Genomic DNA, 19,576 nt, shown 5'->3' with positions numbered 1-19,576 from the left:
CACGATCCAAACAAACGTAACACGATCCATACAAACATAACACGATTCAAACAAACAAACGTAACACGATTCAAACAAACGTAACACGATTCACAAATGTATTTCGTGATTCACAATTGTAACGCGATTCACAAATAAATGACCCTATTACATTCGTTTGCAACCTGACAAACACAAGTTACAAATCCCTGCATTCGTTGGTGTGAATCCTTGCATTCGTTCATGTGGATTTTTGGAACTTTCCTGGCGCGCTTTGATCCACAAATGCATTTTTTCTAAAAGATATCCTCAGCAGCCTATCAGATCGTCTCTTCCAATTTTAGCCAATCACCGGAGAATGTCTAATATGGGTAGACGGGCTCTGCGTTAGCCTAGGAAACACGGAAAATGACTAAACATGAATCCTGCCATTCTCAACGATATTTAATCAGGTATGATCATCGGTTTAATAAGATTAACAAGCAATATTTCACCTACATGCTACCAGACGACATTGCTCATTATCTAAAGGAGACGATGTCCGTCATTATGGCAGGTTGTTGAAGTCCACATAGACACGTTAATATGATTGGCTAAAATTGGAAGAGACGATCTGATAGGCTGCTGAGGATATCTTTTAGAAAAAATGCATTTGTGGATCAAAGCGCGTCAGGAAAGTTCCAAAAATCCACACGAACGAATGCAAGGATTCACACCAACGAATGCAGGGATTTGTAACTTGTGTTTGTCAGGTTGCAAACGAATGTAATAGGGTCATTTATTTGTGAATCGCGTTACAATTGTGAATCACGAAATACATTTGTGAATCGTGTTACGTTTGTTTGAATCGTGTTACGTTTGTTTGTTTGAATCGTGTTATGTTTGTATGAATCGTGTTACGTTTGTTTGGATCGTGTTAAATTTGTTTGAATCGTGTTGCGTTTGTTTGTTTGAATTATGAAACTAATCTAACTCCATAGTTCTCAACTCTCTTACTCAATCCTTGGGGGTGTTCCATCAACGTCGCTAACGCAAGTCGCGCTAACACGAATAAGGCTCTGTTCGAAATGTCTTAAAATGCCTCCTTCCTTCCTATTAGGTGACCCTATAGACCAATTATTTGTTTGTAAACAATCGGGATGCGCGCGCACTGTGGCTGCAGAAAACCGGGAAAGGATAGCATTTTAAATGGCAAAAGGACCACACGGATAATACAAATAGTTAGATTTAAAAAGACCAAAAGCGTCGAGGAGGACATGCCTTTAGGAGAGAAAGCGATTACCCAATGATCTGTCACATCAGAATTTTGATTTGGGTCACGAAAGTCTTGAAATTTGAGTGAGAATGTCGCCCGGTACAGACAGCATATAATCGAGCGGCAACCATGTCTTCACGTCATGTCACAAAGTTCATAATTTTACACTTTTACAGTCAATTCTACATTCCACAAAAAGTCGAGCAGGGAAGCTTTCAAGAGATATGGGAATTCTGCTTTTAGTCAGCTGGTCCGATTATTTTTCTGATTTGTTTAAACTGGCAATCTGAGTGAGACTACATCCCAGTTACACTGTTTTGACGTTAGCCTCAGTCAGACTCGCTCACTGGCAGTGTGCACAATGTTGTATTTCACTCCATACTACACCAGAAACGTCAGGGAGGACTGCCTAATGTAGATACGAGTCTGGTGAAGATAGCCAGAATCTCGGATTTCTTTAACCTGTCTGTTTCATTCGTCATTTGCCTGAGAAAGCGACCTCCGTTAGCCAGGCTAGTTTTGCCCGATCACTTGGACAGGCTATTTAAGGGTATCGGGGTCAAGTGACTTTTGTGCATAGACAAGTGAACGTAAATGTATTTGTCCAAAGGCCAAGAGCCTCAAAAAGTTAATATCAAGACCTGCAATCCAGTGGCCAGAGATATGATGACCTGAACGACACTCCAAGAGTAATAGAACGGAGAGAAGTTCGTCTTTTGCAACCCACATGCGCAGTTGAGCCTGCTTGACACTTGTGTGACATAGGGTGATAATTGGTCTATTAAGAGAGCAAGGACTGTTCCAGAGCCTGTTTAACGAGAGCGATCCGTGTATTTTGCGGCCAATGGATTTTCGTTTTAAAATTAGAAAACCAAAATCGGGAAACGAGCTGTTCCCCGATTACCATTTAGAAATAGGAAAACGAAAAAACGACGCGTTATCGGTATTGCTTTACAGATCTTGTTGTATTATCTATAAGTACAGTTTAAATTATATTTTTTGAAGAAAGCTTTATATTCAAAAAGGTTACCAGACATCTAAATTATAACATCATTCACAAACACAATGCATAACTAAACACAATTCATACCAATCACAGCCTGTTTAAACAATGATTTCCTATTGATTACAATGAACCTAATGTTCCATAAGGCTCACATTTTTTAAGATATACATTTTATGCTCAAAATTGATAGGCTCTGACATTTTTAAGGTCCAATTTTTTGGGCCCTCAAATTTGAGCAACCTGAATTTCCGAGTCTTGAATTTTTGGGTCAGATTTTTTTTTTTCATTGAAATGTATATTCAGCTCGTTTCCCGATTTTGTTTTTTTAATTTTAAAACGAAAATCCATTGGCCGCAAAGTACACGGACCGAGAGCCTTGCCACTCCCTATAGACAAGTTTATGAGCCGTTTCCGCTCTACTTCCTGAACTGCTCCCCTATATGCAATCCACTTCCGTTCTGGCGGGCTGGGTTTGTTTTGCTAGCTAGATCCGTTGTGCCGACAAAGCATTGATATCGCAGTGACAAAGATGATAAAACATTTACGACATGAAGAAAATTGGTTCGGGAACGACATGTGCAGTAGTTGGTTGCAAACACTCGAGAAAGCACCTGAACGAGTGGTTATATAGAGTGCTACGACCTGTTTTAAAACCTAGAATCGCCTCTAGAATCGCCTCTAGCCTGTTACTGTTAGGCGATACTACAGTATTGTTTGTAGGCTATTCACATTTTGTTGGTGTTCCTTTGTCCTATTGTTGCAGTGGATTTAATAATTATAAATTGATATAATAATTCAAACCTTTCAAAGTCCCAATACACACATCTATATAAGCCCGGCATGAGGTGTGTAGCCAACCGGTGCTTGTTTAAAGCAGTCATAACCGGGTTCATAGGAAGAATAGATACGTAGGCACTTCAGGCAGTGACAAGCCACATAAATAAGGATAACAGTGTACTGCCTGTCTTGTCCTTCTGAAGTTGTTAAATTGAATAGGCTGAACATCAACATGTAACATCAAGTATAGCCTAGAAATTACAAACAAATTAGCGTTAGCTTTCAATTTTACGTATGCCTAGGCTACTTGTACCGTGTCCTGGCGATAAATAAAGAACATTATGCTGTTTTGCCAGGATAACTGGCAAGACCATTGAATGTTCATGATGTTCCTGTGTGTTTATTCCTTTGATTGGGTACAACAACGCGATCAGTCAACCGACTATAAATGTTTTTAATGTCGGGATACGAATGTATTGAACAACTTCTGTTTGATACGTGTGGCATCCTTTGGCCAAATAATTAGCCTACATTTTGCTGAGAGATTGAAGAGCTAGACAACAAATGCTCTAATGAATCACCGACTAAATGTCATTTTCTGACATTGCCTTTTCTCCATGTTAAAAGCTCCAAAATGATGGACTGGTAAAAGCTTTATAACTATAAATCTACTCTAAATGTACCTAAAAGTATGGCAACAACGTTATCCACAAGCACATGCCACAACGTTGGCAACTTATCCAGTAGTAAATGTCAAACGACAAGTATGTCAAAGTAGTAGAACCGTGATCCCAAGTTAGCATGGACAAATCGCTGTGTTTACACCGGCAGACGCTGTGCAAACCACTTCCGGCGGAAATGAATTGCATATTTGTAGAGTTATGGCAGCAGCCCCCTAGTTTTGGCGCGTAAACTTGTCTATTAAGCCCCATTGGACCGAATTTGGTTGCAGTTCCACCAGAGTTCCACTAGGGGTGATCGCGAGCGAGTGCATGTTGAATGGGAGTCTATGGAGCTAAACGGCTAAATTAGTCTCTTTCGCCTGATTGTCGTTGAGAAATCTCAGATTTGATTGTAGCTTTTGCATGTTCAAAATGGATTATATGTTGAAAGTTGAATGAACAAGTACTTATGTCCTTTTGATTTCTTACAGGGTGAATCGTTGTTGCCCATAACACGCTAGCATTCTGCTAATGAATGCTGATTGGTTAGTGAAGGACTGACTAAGACCAGAGCTCCCGCTTGAATGTCAGAGCATTAACAACATTAGCAACAACATTAGGAAGCCAGAGAGTAACCTGTCAGCTGTGTTGTCGATGCCTTGAGAGAAAAAAGGAAGTGACCAGAGCTTGCCGTAAAGCAGTTGCTCTGGGTGTACCATGTGTGTGACGTCAATTACATTTTCAAAGGCTTTTTAGAACAGAAAGGCGACTTTAAAAATATCTAACAGCCAGCGGTGTGTATTCTTTTTGCCTCCCCTTTCGAATTCAGAATTCTAATGAACAAAAAATTATATCCAGAGAAAAGTGGATTTTGGGGGGTATAGCTCCATCGACCTCCATTCATTCTGCACTCGCTCGTTAGCACCCTCATATGGAACTAGCGTGGAACTGCAACCAGTTCAGAACCCGAAAGTTTCCCGAGAGTGACAGTTGTCTCTATATTAGACATTCTCTGACCGTTCGAAATGTCTTAAACCTTCTCTTCCGCTCTAATAGACCAATTACCACCAAACGTCACGCGACTGTCAAGCAGGCTCAACTGTGCATGTCGGTTGCAAAAGACGGAACTTCTCCGCGGTCTATTACACTTGGAGTGTTGATCAGGTCATCATATATCTCTGGCCACTGGATTGCAGGGCTTGACATGAACTTTTTGAGGCACTTGTCCTTTGGACAAGTACATTTACGTTTCACTAAAGTCACTTGACCCCGATACCTTTAAATAGCCTGACCAAGTGATCGGGCAAAACTAGCCTGGCTAACGGAGGTTGCTTTCTCAAGCAAATGATGAATGAAATAGGTTTGGTTAAAGAAATCCGAGATGCTGGCTAGCAGGCTTGTATCTACAATAGGCAGTCCTCCCAGACATTTCTGGTGTAGAATGGAGTGAAACACAACATTGTGCACGCTGCCAGTGAGCGACCCAAATCTGACTGATAACGTCAAAACGGGGACGCATGTCTCACTCAAATTGCCAGTTTTGAAGGTCACATGATATCCTGTTTTTGGATGCTTTTATATAGGCCTTCGTGGTTCCCTATTACTGTATCTGAAGTATCTTTCCCGAAATTCAGCCTTGGTGCATAATTACAGCCACTACGAGCTACGACTCGGCTTTCCTCAAAACGCGCTGTTTGTGTCTGTAGCTTTAAATGCTAATGAGGAGGAGAGGGGCGGCAACATGCGCTAATGTTTACAACGGATGTATCGCAATGGCTCGTAGCCCACGTTGCTGTAAGTTGCCTCGAATTTAGCCATTCTCTCATCTGATCACCCTGGTTTGCAGGGTTGCACACTCATAGTCATTTCAATGAGGAGAAAGGCGGATATCGCGCGCGCCAGAACACCAACAGCATAACGGTTATCCAAATAACAAACAAGTGTACAACACTGGCGTTACAGCGTTTGTATTCACACACACACTTGATGCCATCTACCTAAAATAAAATAAGTTTATTTTATTGGAAAGCTCCCCAAGCAAGCACAAGGGTAATTGACGAGGGAAAACTCCCATGTAGGAAGAAACCTCGGGAGGGCCCAGGCTCAGGCAGCGACCACCCTCCTTGGTCATTTTTGTGTGAGTGAGTAGGGTGGGTGGAGTGAGTGCGGTGTTCCAGGCTCCTGTCCGTGTTCCTGCAACGACATGAACGGTGTTATAACTTAATTAATGTAATTACAATTTACAATCAAAGAACTATGAAACAATGTATTAATCAAACAACTATATAACAATGCATCAATCAAAGAACTATATAACAATTTATTAATCAAAGAACTATATAACAATTTATCAACAATGATCGTTTCCCGATGGAAGACACTGAAGTGCGGACAGTTTATCTGCAATGCTGTCTCGCAGGGCACCACCACTTGCTGTTTGGCCATGGTCCTCTCCCCGACGGGCTCTTCAGGGTCCTCCTCATCCACCGGTAGGACATCATCATTGCCCAGACATACATTGTGACCTGATCACCCTTAGCATCGCCACGACCAGGACCTCTATGGTTGGCCCCCATCCATGGCACCGCTCCTGGTTGAGCAGCTGCAGCAGACCAGTTATGGAGGCTCTGCTGAGCCAGAAATCAAAGAACTATGACTATGAACTATGAACTATGTCTTCCCCAGCAAAATAATGCCGGAGATGGGGCACTGCCCTGTTCAGGCTGGCATACCACCCTGAAATTATGTAACAATGTAAACAATGTTAAACAGTTAAACAGTTGTTCATCAAAGATGTTATTTATTCATGAATTCATCCATCCATGACATGGACAGTGCACATAAATGAATATAACTGTAAATATCACATCTGTTAATGATATGTAAATGATTGTACGGTGACAATTAACCTTTTACTATAATCACTGATAGCATGAAGCTATCGTGAGTGACTACGTGCCAGTTAGTCACTCTACTGTACTGTATTTACCTCAGGAAGGTAAGGTTGACGGTAGCTAGATGCTGTACGTGGTGATTGTTACTCAACGATAACTACATACTATAGCAGAATTATGTCACACACAGTGAAAATTGACATTTTACTATAATCACGTATTACCAAAATGATGTTTTAAAAACTTACCTCAAAGAAGTAGGCTGCCAGCATCTCTATCCTTGCGCGATAGGCTCTGCGCTGACCCCTGTCCTGTCCCATTCGACACCTCTCCTCTTCCATCCAATCCTGCAGAAGCTGATGGACAATCGCAATGTTCGCCATTCTTGCCATTTTAAAATATTTTAAACCTTTCATTTTTAAACTAACTAACTAAAGCTTAACTTATCTTAATAACTTCACTTAAAAACGACTTTCCTTAGTTTAGCTTACCTTAGCTTACCTAAGCTAAGCTTAACTTACCTTAAGTTTACCTCAAACTAACTTAACGGAATCTAACTTTATTAAAATTTTAGCTTAATTTATGTTTAAATACACTACAGATTCACCGGACTTAGTGTGACAATAAACTTGTGTGACAATAACTCTCTCAAGTTGCAAAGTACCGGTACGTTGAAGGAAGATGCAATTGACTGCCGTCTGACAGAGCGCGCTAGTGCGATAAGTACACGCAGCGCAATGACGTACATCCTACCTTAATAGACTGTTCGAAATCAACGGTTTTTGAGATACCTTCCCTCAAAAGGTCTAGTTAGACACCTGTCTAGTAAGAGATCAAGGATTAAGACACCTATCTAAGATTTCGAACACAGCCAAAGTCTCACTTGGGTAAACCTCAACTTAGACTTAAGCATCAAGCCGTTCCACTAACGTTCCGTTCATGGAGCTAAATCAGGGTCAAAAGTTTTGTTAATTTGAAAAAAATATATAGTTGAAAAACTAAAGTTTTGGTCTAAAACTTGAAAAATGAAACCATGTAATCAAACTAAAAATAAGTGTACCCAATTTTCTTTCTGTTTGAATATAATTTAGATTACATTCTGGAATTTTTGGGAATGAATTTTTTATTTACATTTTCCACTTTTATATTAGTTTTCAGTTCCACATTTCATGTTTTCAGATTCCAAACTTTTTTTTTTGCTCCGATTTTGTGGAGGGGGCATGGCTTCAACTCAGAGGGGCGTGGAATTATGAGTGACAGCCTAACAAAGAAGACAGAAGACTCTCCTCAGTCTTGTTGCCTTCAGGAAATGGTGTTACTGCAAGAACTATGATTGAATGATTTCTATTTACCATATAGACCTACATGTGATTTTTACTAAACTGATGCCAGTGAGAAAGTTCCATTTAAAAAACAGTTTTGGACAACACGTGGTCCCAATTACTGGTCTGGTCCTAACCAGACTCTCGTACATTTCATTTGTACAGAGAGTCTGGCCTCGCTCCATTGACAAGCGTTGACTTCCTTGTAGGCGGGTACTCTGTGGAAGTTTAAAACTATTTGATCTGCCCAGAGCCACTCTGATCTGCCATAACCAATCGCTAGCGCTCGCCTTAGCCAATTCCTTCACCACTACTGTAACAGACCTAGCTGCCGTAGCTGGAAAATCAAACTTTTCCTGAACCCCGTGGGGAGAAGGGCCACAACATCATGGCTACCAACAAAACTCAGCAAAACTTGTTCTTGCTCTGGCTTTAGCTGTTGGATATTCGGCTTCGCTCGCATCTTTCTCCGCCGCCATTACGGAACTACAACACAAACTAGCGCACGACTCCAACGTCATCATTCTCAGCCACTCCCTCTGTTCGCTGATTGGCCGGTTAAAAATGAACCTGCAAAATCGGACTTATGTACCGAATGGCCAGACGGAGTACAGAAGCAAAATCAAAATTGAGTGGAAGTACGTAGGACGGCAGAGCCAGGCTAACCAATTACACTATAAGAGCAATAAACTGTGCCAGATTGTGCAGTTCACCAGGAACAATGACTTCTCCCCACTTCCGTACGACTTTGAATGTATGCACCATAGTATTCACTTGGCAGACAGCATGGCGTCTGCTCCGCCAAGGCAAGACACTGGCGCAAGTGCACTATTTCCTGAAGGCAACATTACTGAGGAGAGTCTTCTGCCCTCTTTGTTAGGCTGTCACTCATAATTCCACGCCCCTCTGAGTTGAAGCCACGCCTCCTATGCATAATCGGGGACAAAAGTCTGAAACAGAAAAAAACAGATCTGAAACTGAAAAACAGATCTGAAACAAACAAAAAATGTATTTGAAGCCGTAACAAAAAAAGTTTTGAATCTGAAAACATTAAATGTTTATGTCTAAACTCTATCTCTCCCCTGTCTGAGGCAGAGACCTCTAACCTCATTTTCTCTCAACACCCCACTTCCTGTCCCCTCCCCTCTCTTTCAAACTATCTATCCCTCCATCATAACGTATTTTCTCTATGTCCTTAAAGATCCTGTAAAGTGGAAGTAAAACCGAGTTTCAAGTTCACCACACCACAGCATATTGTGTTATTAACTACCCATTCAAATTCGAATGAAAAAAAAACACAGACAAGTATGTTAAATTGGGCTTGAAATCGTAAGAAAATCAGCAGTCTTCTCTGTTCGAGATTGGGGGGGCGTGTCGCCCGAAGGAGCTGAAGCTCGGCCCTTCGCTGGAAGGCGCCGCCTCTCTCAAGTAAGCCGACCTACGACCCAGATAATGGACGCTACGACAAGCCGAACAAAACAGTATAGAATTAGAATGTATTTGTTCAATGAGTGAAACATCCAGATGCATATAAATGAAATATTCCCCTGAGCTGTAACACAGGAGTAAACATTTACAGCAGAGACGGCAGACAGTGAGCTCTCCAACTACTTCTAGCACATTAGCTACCATTTCACCAAAATACCATCATTCTACACCAAGTACATTTACATTTACATTACATTTACATTTATGCATTTAGCAGACGCTTTTATCCAAAGCGACTTCCAAGAGAGAGCTTTACAAAAGAGCATAGGTCACTGATCATAACAACGAGGTAGTCCCAAACATTGCAAGCAGCCAAAACATGAAGCATACATTGTGAAAAAACTAAACAAGTGCCAAAAGGGAAGACCCATAAGAGCATGCAGTTATAAGTTACAAATTAAAACAACATGAAACAACAAAAAGTGCAGGACTGTACCTGTAGAAGAACAATCAACAGTAAAATATATACTAAAGACTTAACTTTGTTAGAACTAACCTACAAGAGCAACAAGACACTCAATAAGAGTCATTGTGATCCTGGAGGAAACAAACATCAGGTCCAGCCAAGCATTCCTAAGTGCCATTGTACTCCCGTAGCAAGTGCGTCTTGAGCCTTTTCTTGAAGGTGGGGAGACAGTCGGTGTCCCTGATGGAGGTGGGGAGCTGGTTCCACCATTGGGGGGCCAGGCAGGAGAAGAGCTTGTGTTGGGACCGGGGGGTCTTGAGAAAAGTTATCTAGTATAATTATAACAAGCACACAGAACTGAGTGATGAACTGCTGGCGGCGGTGGATGGTCCAGGTGCGACCGGAGGATGAACGGCCAGGGGGGCGATGCTCGGTACACCCTGCTCGGCAAGAGAAGCCGTGTGTTGGTGAACCCTGTCTGTCTCTGGTCCATGTTAAAACTGTCCACCGTGAAATGGTCAGTGGCGCAGAGGCCCCTGTTGGAGTTTATCCGAAGCTTTCCATGAGCGTGGCTCTTCACACAATCTATCCACCTATTTTTCCTTTCATTATCAACAGGGAACTTAAATGGCGTTGCAGATGCAGTTGCGGGTGGTGGGAGACATCCTGAAGCTAGCTAGCTGATGTAAGCTAAAATAACAGTAGAGCAGGAGGATCCATTTAGTGATCTGACGTAGATGGGGCGAAATTACGTAGATAGGGCATTTTTTGGCTCCGCCCATTTAAACCTGATCTGAAACGGAAGAGAAACTGTTCTTCGGTCTAACTCCACATTTCAGTGCTACAAAGTTTTGGAGCTTTGCACATGCTTTCAGGAACTAATTTCACACTTATATAATGTACTTAGAAGCAAAACATGGAATTTACTTTACAGGATCTTTAACTCTTCTCTTACTTCTGACACTTTCCCCTCTGCCTTCAACAGGCTAGAGTTAGCCCTCTACTCAAAAAGCCCTCCCTTAACCCAGCTGTCCTCCAGAACTACAGACTAGTATCACTGCTACCTTTCTTTTCAAAAACAATTGAACGTGCTGTGCTGAACGAGCCAACTGTCAAACTTTCTCTTTCAGAACAACCTGCTTGACCCCAACCAATCGGGCTTCAAGACTGGTCACTCTACAGACTGTCCTCCTTTCAGTCACCACTGCCCTCAAGTCTGCCAGAGCGGCTTCAAGGTCATCCGTCATCATTCTGCTGGACCTTTCTGCAGCGTTTGATACAGTTAACCACCAGATCCTGCTGTCCAGACTTTCTGAGATGGGCAGCACTGGCAATGCACTCCAGTGGATCTCATCTTCCCTGTCGGGAAGATCCTACCAGGTCTCCTGGGGAGGCAAACTGTCAGACCCTGGTTAGCTCTCCACTGGTGTTCCACAGGGCTCTGTCCTTGGACCACTCCTCTTCTCTCTGTACACCACCTCAGTTGGACCAATCATCACCTAAAGTAGAAAAAACCGCACTCTCAAGCTTGCTCGTTGTCTCTTTTGACCAGTTTATTTAAGATGACAGACGCGTTTCGGCCTAAGCCATCGTCAGTGTCTTAGGCCGAAACGCATCTGTCATCTTAAATAAACTGGTTTATGGTCGCACCCAAATCACCTCTTATTTATTTTGGAAGCAGGCCGCGCCTATCCTTAGTAATACCAATCATCACCTCCCACGGCTTCTCCTAACACTGCTATGCTGACGACACGCAGCTGTACCTGTCGTTCCCCCCGACTGATCCGGGGATCTCAGCTAGGATCGAGGCCTGCCTCACAGACATTTCCGCCTGGATGACCAAGCACCACCTCCAGCTGTACCTCGCCAAAACAGAACTTCTCATCATCCCAGCCAAACCCTCCATCTCCCACGATCTCTCAATCACCCTGGGATCCGCGACGGTGACCCCCTCATCCTCTGCCAGGAGTCTCGGGGTGACCATGGATGACGAGCTTTCCCTCACAGCCCACATTGCTGCGGTCTCCCGGTCGTGTAGGTTTCTTCTACAACATCCGGAAAATCAGGAGATACCTGTCTGAGCACTCCACCCAGCTGCTAGTCCAAGTGCTTGTCCTCTCCAAGTTGGACTACTGCAACCCGCTGCTCGCCAGTCTCCCAGCTTGCGCAACCCGCCCTCTCCAGAGGATTCAGGACGCAGCGTCCCGTCTGGTCTTCAACCTACCCAGACGCTCCCATGTCATATGCCCATATCGGATTCAAGACCCTGGTACTGACCTTCCTAGCGGTGAACGGGACTGCACCCGACTACATCAAGTCCTCCTGCCCTACACCCCCACCCGCCACCTACGGTCTTCTTCTGAAAACCGTCTGGTGGTCCCTCCGCTCAAGACCGCCCGGTCCCAACACAAGCTCTTCTCCTGTCGGGCCCCCCAGTGGTGGAATCAACTCCCCACCTCCATCAGAGACACTCACTGTCTCCCCACCTTCAAGAAAAGGCTTGAGACTCACTTGCTCCGGGAATACAACGCCACCTAGGAATGATTTGCTGGACTTGATGTTAGTTTCCTCCAGGATCACAATGACTCTTACTTAGAGACTTGTTGCTCTTGTTGGTTAGCTGTAACTGATTTAAAACTCTTGCTTGCTTTTCTACAGGGACATTCCTGCACCTTTTTGAGGTTCATGTTGTTTAATTGTAACTTGTTTAACTACATGCTCTTATGGTTCTTCCCTTTGGCACTTATTTTGGCTTTTTCACAATGTATGTTGTGTGCATGTTTGGCTACCCGCAATGTTTGTGGATATCTCGGTGATATGATCATTGACCTATGCACTTTTGTAAAGCTCTCTCTTGGAAGTCGCTTTAAATAAAAGCGTCTGCTAAATGAATAAATGTAAATGTGGAACTGAAAACAAATATAAAGTGAAAATTGAAAATGAATAATTTATTCAAAATAGTTCCATAATTTTATCAAAATTTACTCCAGTGCGTCTGTGGCTTTCAGTGATTGTGTCTTATCCTTATATTAAAGCAATAATGATAAAAAATACAAAATTCTAAATAATAAATTGTTTATGGTCACATATTAACATAAGAAAATTAAGACACTTTTCAGTCCTCCTCATATATTCAACAAAGGCGGCAAGGTGCTCACATTGTTGCCAGATTGGAAATGGTATCATACCAAAGGCTCACAATCATCGTATTTGGAGGATAATTATCGTGCATCTGGCAACATTGAAAAGGGGGTTAACCAATGACTATTCTCTCTACGGTCAGAGCTCGCGCAAGAAGGTGGAACGTAAGGGAGATAGCCTACCCTTCCAAAACTCGTAAGGCCGGGCGTAATAATTAGTTAGTCAAAGACCCAGAGAAACACAAATATCCACCGAGGCAAAATCCCGGACGATTTTGGAATCCCTGCCGGACGCATTTTTTAGGTCTCAAAAAGAGGACATGTCCGGGTAAAAGAGGACGTCTGGTCACCCTATGTTATCTTAATAAAAAATTCTGTGGAGAAAAGTTAAGCTAACGGTGGCTAACTAGCTAGCCACAGTCACTAACGTCATAACGTCACCAACCCACTTGTAATTACCTACAGTAGAACATTAGTTTAGCATCTAGTTAACTTTTGAGAGATAGCTAGTCTAGCTACCTAAAACGGAAAGACAGCTTCAGAAACACCATAGGCAAAGGCCAGGGAGATAACATGTAGCTAGCTATGTTTCCAGGCTGTGATATCAACACCATGTGTTTTTGTACACCCGACTGGTTAGCTCCTACGATTCCCACACAGCGGTAGTCTAGGAGTTAGCTAGCTCAGTTGTACAATTTACCGGTTTGAATCTAGGAGCAAATCGGAGCACAGCTGGCATCTCCAGGCAGGGCTCTAGACGTGACCAAATGGTCGTATTTTGCATTGTTACAATGATCGCTTCCAGTAACCTTTATCACTAAAAGGGAAGAACTTAAGGGACGCGTAAGTCATATAGGTTAGGACCAGCAACAAATGTATGCTTTTTAATATATGCAATCTTGATATTGTGTAAAAAGAATGAAAAAAGAATTGCCCCCGCTGCAACCAACGCAACCACACTTCACAATTTCCTCAGAAATTGTACCCTCTCTAGTTATACATCTTCTTCCTCCATTGGAGTCTGGCAGCCCCAAGAACCATATGGTAGAAAGGTGTGAAATTTGGCTCCACACTCTAGCGCCACTAACGGGTCAAAGTTGGAGGTGTGTTTACACACGTAACCTTTGAACGATATGCTCCATTTTCAAACATTTGACATTATTGGATTCCCTGGATCAACACAAGTTCAACGCATGGCGTCATTTCCAGTTATACAGATTTTCCGCCATTTAGAATTTTAAGGAAAATGTTTTTTCTACTACTCCTCCAACAATTTGTATCCGATCTTCCCCAGAATTTGCAGACATGAACTTCTGAGCAAGCCTCACAAAAGTTATTGGATGGATTTTACATTTTCGCTACGATTAGTCCGGTACAACCAAGGTCGTTGACGAAGCCGACAAAACAGGAAGTGAGGTAATATCTCAGCAAATCTTTGCTGCATTGCCACCAAACTCGGTATATGGACTCGGGACCCAGTTTTAAAGACATTCAAAAAAGGTTGTGCCATTTTGCCTCTAGGGGGCACTGCAATATGCAAAAATGTGGCACAGATAATCTTCAGATCAAGCCTCACAAAAGTTATCACTCGGTTTATCGATTTTCAAAAACATTTGTCTGGTATCAAAATCAGCGACGAAGCCTCCAAAACAGGAGGTCATATCTCAGCAAATCTTTGCTGAATTGACACCAAACTTGCCCAAGGACACAACAAAATGTTTGTGTCTGTCCGGAATCAAACTGGTAACCTTCTGAGTAACAGCCCGATTCCCTAACCGCTCAGCCATCTGACTCCCTTACACGTTGCTGCCATCAAATTTTTAATTACCGTATTTTTTTCTTGAAATGGTACATTTCATCAGTTTAAACATTGATATGTTCTGGAGCGAATCAAGTCTCAACTTTTTGGGAATTGGTGTTGTATGTGAGCTGCATACGTCAAAGGACCAAATCACCAAAATACAATTTTTGATGTCTCTGAATATGAGTAGCACAAGTATGATGAATAAGTCAATTATTACTTTTGTCATGTGTACTCAACATTGTTAGATATGTCAGTTGTAGATTCATTTGTGCGTTCTCATACAGATTGAAATTAAATCAATTATTAGATTACTTTCATGTAATGGTGTTGAAAACATTAGTTGCACATTGACTGGTTGTTCTGCAATGATATAAGCCAATGGTTTTTCAAGATAAAGTATCGTTTAGTGGTGTGTGTATGTGTGTGTCTGTGTGTAGTGTAGTGTGGTGTATCTACTGATGGTATCTTCGTTGTGGTGTATAAAACTCTACACCAGTCCGTTGGACAGGTGACTGTTTGGTTGGAAGACAAGTTATAGCTATGAGTTTGTGGGCACTTCTGCTTGTGTCGCTGCTGGTCCATGATGCTGCAGGTAAATATATATATACACACATATCTTTACATGACACTGTTATGTGTAGTAATAATAAAATAAATAGAGATTTAAAAAAATATACATATTTATTTTATTGCCAATAGTGTATCCATCCTGTATTCATTCTTAGGGTTTTTTCGAAACCGAGCTCAGAGCTCCATCATGGGCGGAGAAGATGCCCCTGTTGGCCACTGGCCATGGATGGCCCAGTTGACCATTTATAATGGTCTGGATAGAAAGAATTATTGTGGTGGCACTCTTATCTCTGATGAATGGGTTCTTACAGCAGCACACTGCCTGGATGAGTACGTTTATAATGACAAAGGGGGGAGCTAGACTATATCATGCGTGCATGCAGGTTTGAGCATATGTCCTGTATATCTGCAAATCTAAAACTGCTACCAGTGTTTATTATTATATTAAAAGTGCTTTTTTTAAGATTACACAAAAGAAAATTATATTGACATGGATGATTAATGTTTCTTAGTATTTCAAAACTAATATATTACACACAGACATCCATTTTAATCAACACAATGCACCTATGCTAACATGCTACATTTATTTATAGAAATAATGTTATACAAATTTCACATAAATGTGTGTGTGTTGTACAGTGAAGATCTTAACCTAGGTGGTTCCTCTGTTCGACTGGGTCTACTCAGCCTGGAGGGACCATCAGAGTATGACTTGGGTATATCCTACACTGTCAGTCACCCTGACTATGAAGAAGAGTATTCAGTCCTTCTACATGACATTGCACTGGTGAAGCTGTCTGTGAAGGTTACCTTCACCTCCTCAGTGGCTCCTGTACACTTGCTTGGCTTGCAGGAGACATTTGCTCAACATTCTGAGTGCTGGATCACTGGCTGGGGCCATGTTGCTAACAATGGTGAGCTCCATGTTGTATTGTGCATTCTAAAACTGGTTGTTCTCATCCTTGATTGTGATTGGCTATATCGCATTCCATGCCGTTGTAAAATCCAGCATAACCTCAAAGGTTGTCCTCATAACATTCTCCCCTTACCTGTTCTAAAATCAGCGTAAACCACGGCCTCTTGGGGCTTATTGCTTAATTTGATCACATACTCAGACACTAGTCCTAGGTCCTAGGGAGTCAGATGGCTGAGCGGTGAGGGAGTCGGGCTGGTAAAAAAGAAGGTTGCTGGATTGATTCCCTGCCGTGCCAAATGACGTTGTGTCCTTGGGCAAGGCACTTCACCCTACTTGCCTCGGGGGGAATGTCCCTGTACTTACTGTAAGTCGCTCTGGATAAAAGCGTCTGCTAAATGACTAAATGTAGTCCACACACAAAATTCCCTCTCTCACATACACACACACACACTAAAGGATGTTGCCATGTCTTTTTTTTCTCTTTTACTCTGCCTTTCTCCATCTCTTCTAGAGCCATTGGATGGTAAACGGCCCCTCCAGCAGGCAAAAGTGCCAATTGTAAAACAAAGTGCCTGTAAGGAGGTGTTTCCTGGCGTCACTAGTGATATGCTGTGTGCTGGTGATTTGAAGCGTCTCGCCTGTCTAGTAAGTCATAAAAACCCCTCAATGGGTGATCTAGTAGCTTATGGCCTTCAGATGTTTCAATCAATGTATTTTTGTTGTGAGTATTTCCATGTTACATAATTTGACCCGGAATAACTCAAAGGTTTCTTTAATTGTATAAATTAAAGGGAACCCCTCCCCAACACACACACGTAAATATTTGTTATACATTTTAAATGCATCTTTATGTTGGTTGCTTTCTTCACAGGGGGATTCTGGTGGACCCCTGGTATGTGGTACAGTGCATGCAGGATTTGTCCAGGTGGGCATTGTGAGTTTTGGGCCATCAGAATGTGGCTTTCCAGGGGTTTATACAAGAGTGGACAAATACACCCAATTCATCAAAGAAACTATTCACTTCTAAACAAAAGTTTCCTGTTAGACTAGACTGTTATTTAGCTCTGCTAACCCCAAATTAGTAGCTGTTGCCCTTCTGCTGGCGTCCAAAAAAGCTCAATGTTTCTATTTAGATGCACAAATGCAAAGAAGATTTACATAATTTTTCTTTGAGTGCTGTCACTACCCATGAATAAATGTAAGCATCAACTTATTTTGTACCTTGAGCAATTTTGTGGAATATCTGAAAAGTTCATCAGTTATGTTCAGGTTTTCTCAAGAAGCGAAGTCAAGTACATACTAGCAGGGGCGGACTGGCCATCGGGGATACCAGGGGCATCCACGGTGCTCCGACGGGGTTGGGGTGTTCCAAAATACCAGCCCACTTCCATCACCAACCAGCCCTCCCCTGACATTGCCAACGGCTCCGACTATTTAACATTCTACACAGCTTGAACACATAATTTGCTCTAAGACCATCTAAATCACTGACTGACTTTTATACTCCTCCTCGCAATCTATATTCACACTCATGGTGCCTATTTTTTGACGTGTCTTCTGAAATGTGTTCTTACGGACTTCGGACGTTCAACATAAGAAAATATATATATGATGTAATTTCTCTGTAATCATCCAAAATAATGTTAAGTGTATGGGTATTTTTCCAAGTAGGCCACTGATTGGTCGATACGTGCGATGCATTGAGTGGGCAACTTGCCGTGTACTGAATGGGCTGGTCTGTCAGTAACTCCCGGGCCACTTTTTTCCCCCATTCCGCCCCTGCATACTAGAAGGTACTGTTTGTGAAGAACCCTAAAAACTATCGTTTCATTGTGTCAAAATGAATTTGTATTTTTTTCTGATTGAGACTATTAGTAAACTGAATGCACTTTAATGCTGGCTTTCACAGCAGAAGAAACCAATTTGAGTTTCACCTCAGTCGCAATTCTATTACACCCCATTTCTTTTATTTAATGTGTTCCATTCAACCAAAGACTCCACAAGCAACAATAGCACACAGGTGATGACTTACAGATGTTTCCAAGGTTTGCATGTTTATTTTCTAATAAACTCTAGTCCTTGGCACACATTTCTGCATTACAGATGACAAGTCCAGCAGGTAATGATGATTTAACGACACGTCCACTATATGGAACTAGAAAAGGTACAATTTCTGTGGAAATTGTGAGGTGTGCTTGCGTCCGTTGCAGATGGGTACATTTTTATAAAAAATTACAACAAATATTTCTATTTATTTAAAATAATTATGCATAGGCCTACCTGAATGCATACATTTGTTGCTGCTCATTTACACTTTAAAATACTAAGAGTGAAGTGTAAAATGAAACAGGGTTCTCTTTTAATTTCCGTTAGTACAAGAGGTAATGGTTACAGGCTTTCTGGCAGCCTCACATAGTTGAAACACTTGCATCAAAACAAAGAAATTGGGCAATCCTGTGTGAATATGGTCCTGGTAAATTGTACAGTTGAGCTAGCTAACTAATTGTAGATTATCGCTGTGTGGGAATCGCATGAATTAACCAGTCGTAGGGCTAGCTAGTTAGCCACCATTAGCTTCATTTTTCTCCACGTAAACTTAAATTTAGCCTAAACCATGCAACGGAACGTAAAATCCAATACAAGCAACGCAATCATGACCAATACAAACCGACGAAGACACCGGCATTGTCTATGTAGTGCAAAAACTGAAGGATAAGTTAGGGTGGGAAAATGAATAATAATAAAATATATATATATGTGAGAGGGAATATAGGTTGTGCTTTGCTGCTCGGCAAGCAGACCCAATGAAATGTGTTCAACTTAACTCATCAGTCCAACACATTTGAAAACTAACTCCATAATAGTTGCCTTTACATTTAAGTATCGGACCGTTGTAGTTTTTCACAAGTGGTAATACACGTTTCTCAAAACAATAACGTCTTACTGAAAACCTCACACACAAAATGCTAAACCTGACACTCCCTTTGCAAGATGACTCTTTGCCATCAAATCTCTTACCTGTTCACAAAATGGAACTTGTGTTCTCATTTGGTACTCATAGCCATATTTTCAAATGACACAAACATACCATTCATAACAGTACACACAATAAGCATTTGCTGCACACTACCCAGCATTCACAGCACACAGTAGTGCAAAACTGAAAACACAATTCGAGAAATGGAACACACCATATGAATGACAATGACTCTGGAGAATGAGCCATTTCAACTTTTGTAAAATGTCTCAGTGTAGGCCTATTTTTTCATAGTCAAACATAAAACAGCACACATACGCGGCATTTTTTTAAAATATTTTTTCAAATCAAATCAAATCAAATTTATTTGTATAGCC

At 41.8% G+C, this 19,576-nt stretch overlaps 1 protein-coding gene across 1 annotated transcript; it reads left to right on the top strand.

The window, feature by feature from the left end:
* The first annotated feature begins 15,221 nt into the window (after window positions 1–15,221).
* Window positions 15,222–17,435, top strand: LOC124479327 (tryptase-like). The gene is made up of 5 exons (XM_047038045.1): window positions 15,222–15,325; window positions 15,459–15,633; window positions 15,946–16,220; window positions 16,734–16,867; window positions 17,094–17,435. Exons 1-5 carry the CDS (start codon window positions 15,274–15,276, stop codon window positions 17,247–17,249), a joined length of 792 nt encoding a protein of 263 aa, XP_046894001.1. The 5' UTR covers window positions 15,222–15,273; the 3' UTR covers window positions 17,250–17,435.
* The last annotated feature ends 2,141 nt before the right edge of the window (window positions 17,436–19,576 follow it).

Source organism: Hypomesus transpacificus, chromosome 17 (assembly GCF_021917145.1).
Source record: "Hypomesus transpacificus isolate Combined female chromosome 17, fHypTra1, whole genome shotgun sequence".
NCBI classification, from domain to species: domain Eukaryota; kingdom Metazoa; phylum Chordata; class Actinopteri; order Osmeriformes; family Osmeridae; genus Hypomesus; species Hypomesus transpacificus.
Note: the sequence above shows the minus strand (reverse complement) of the source record. Positions and strands in the feature narration are given on the sequence as shown.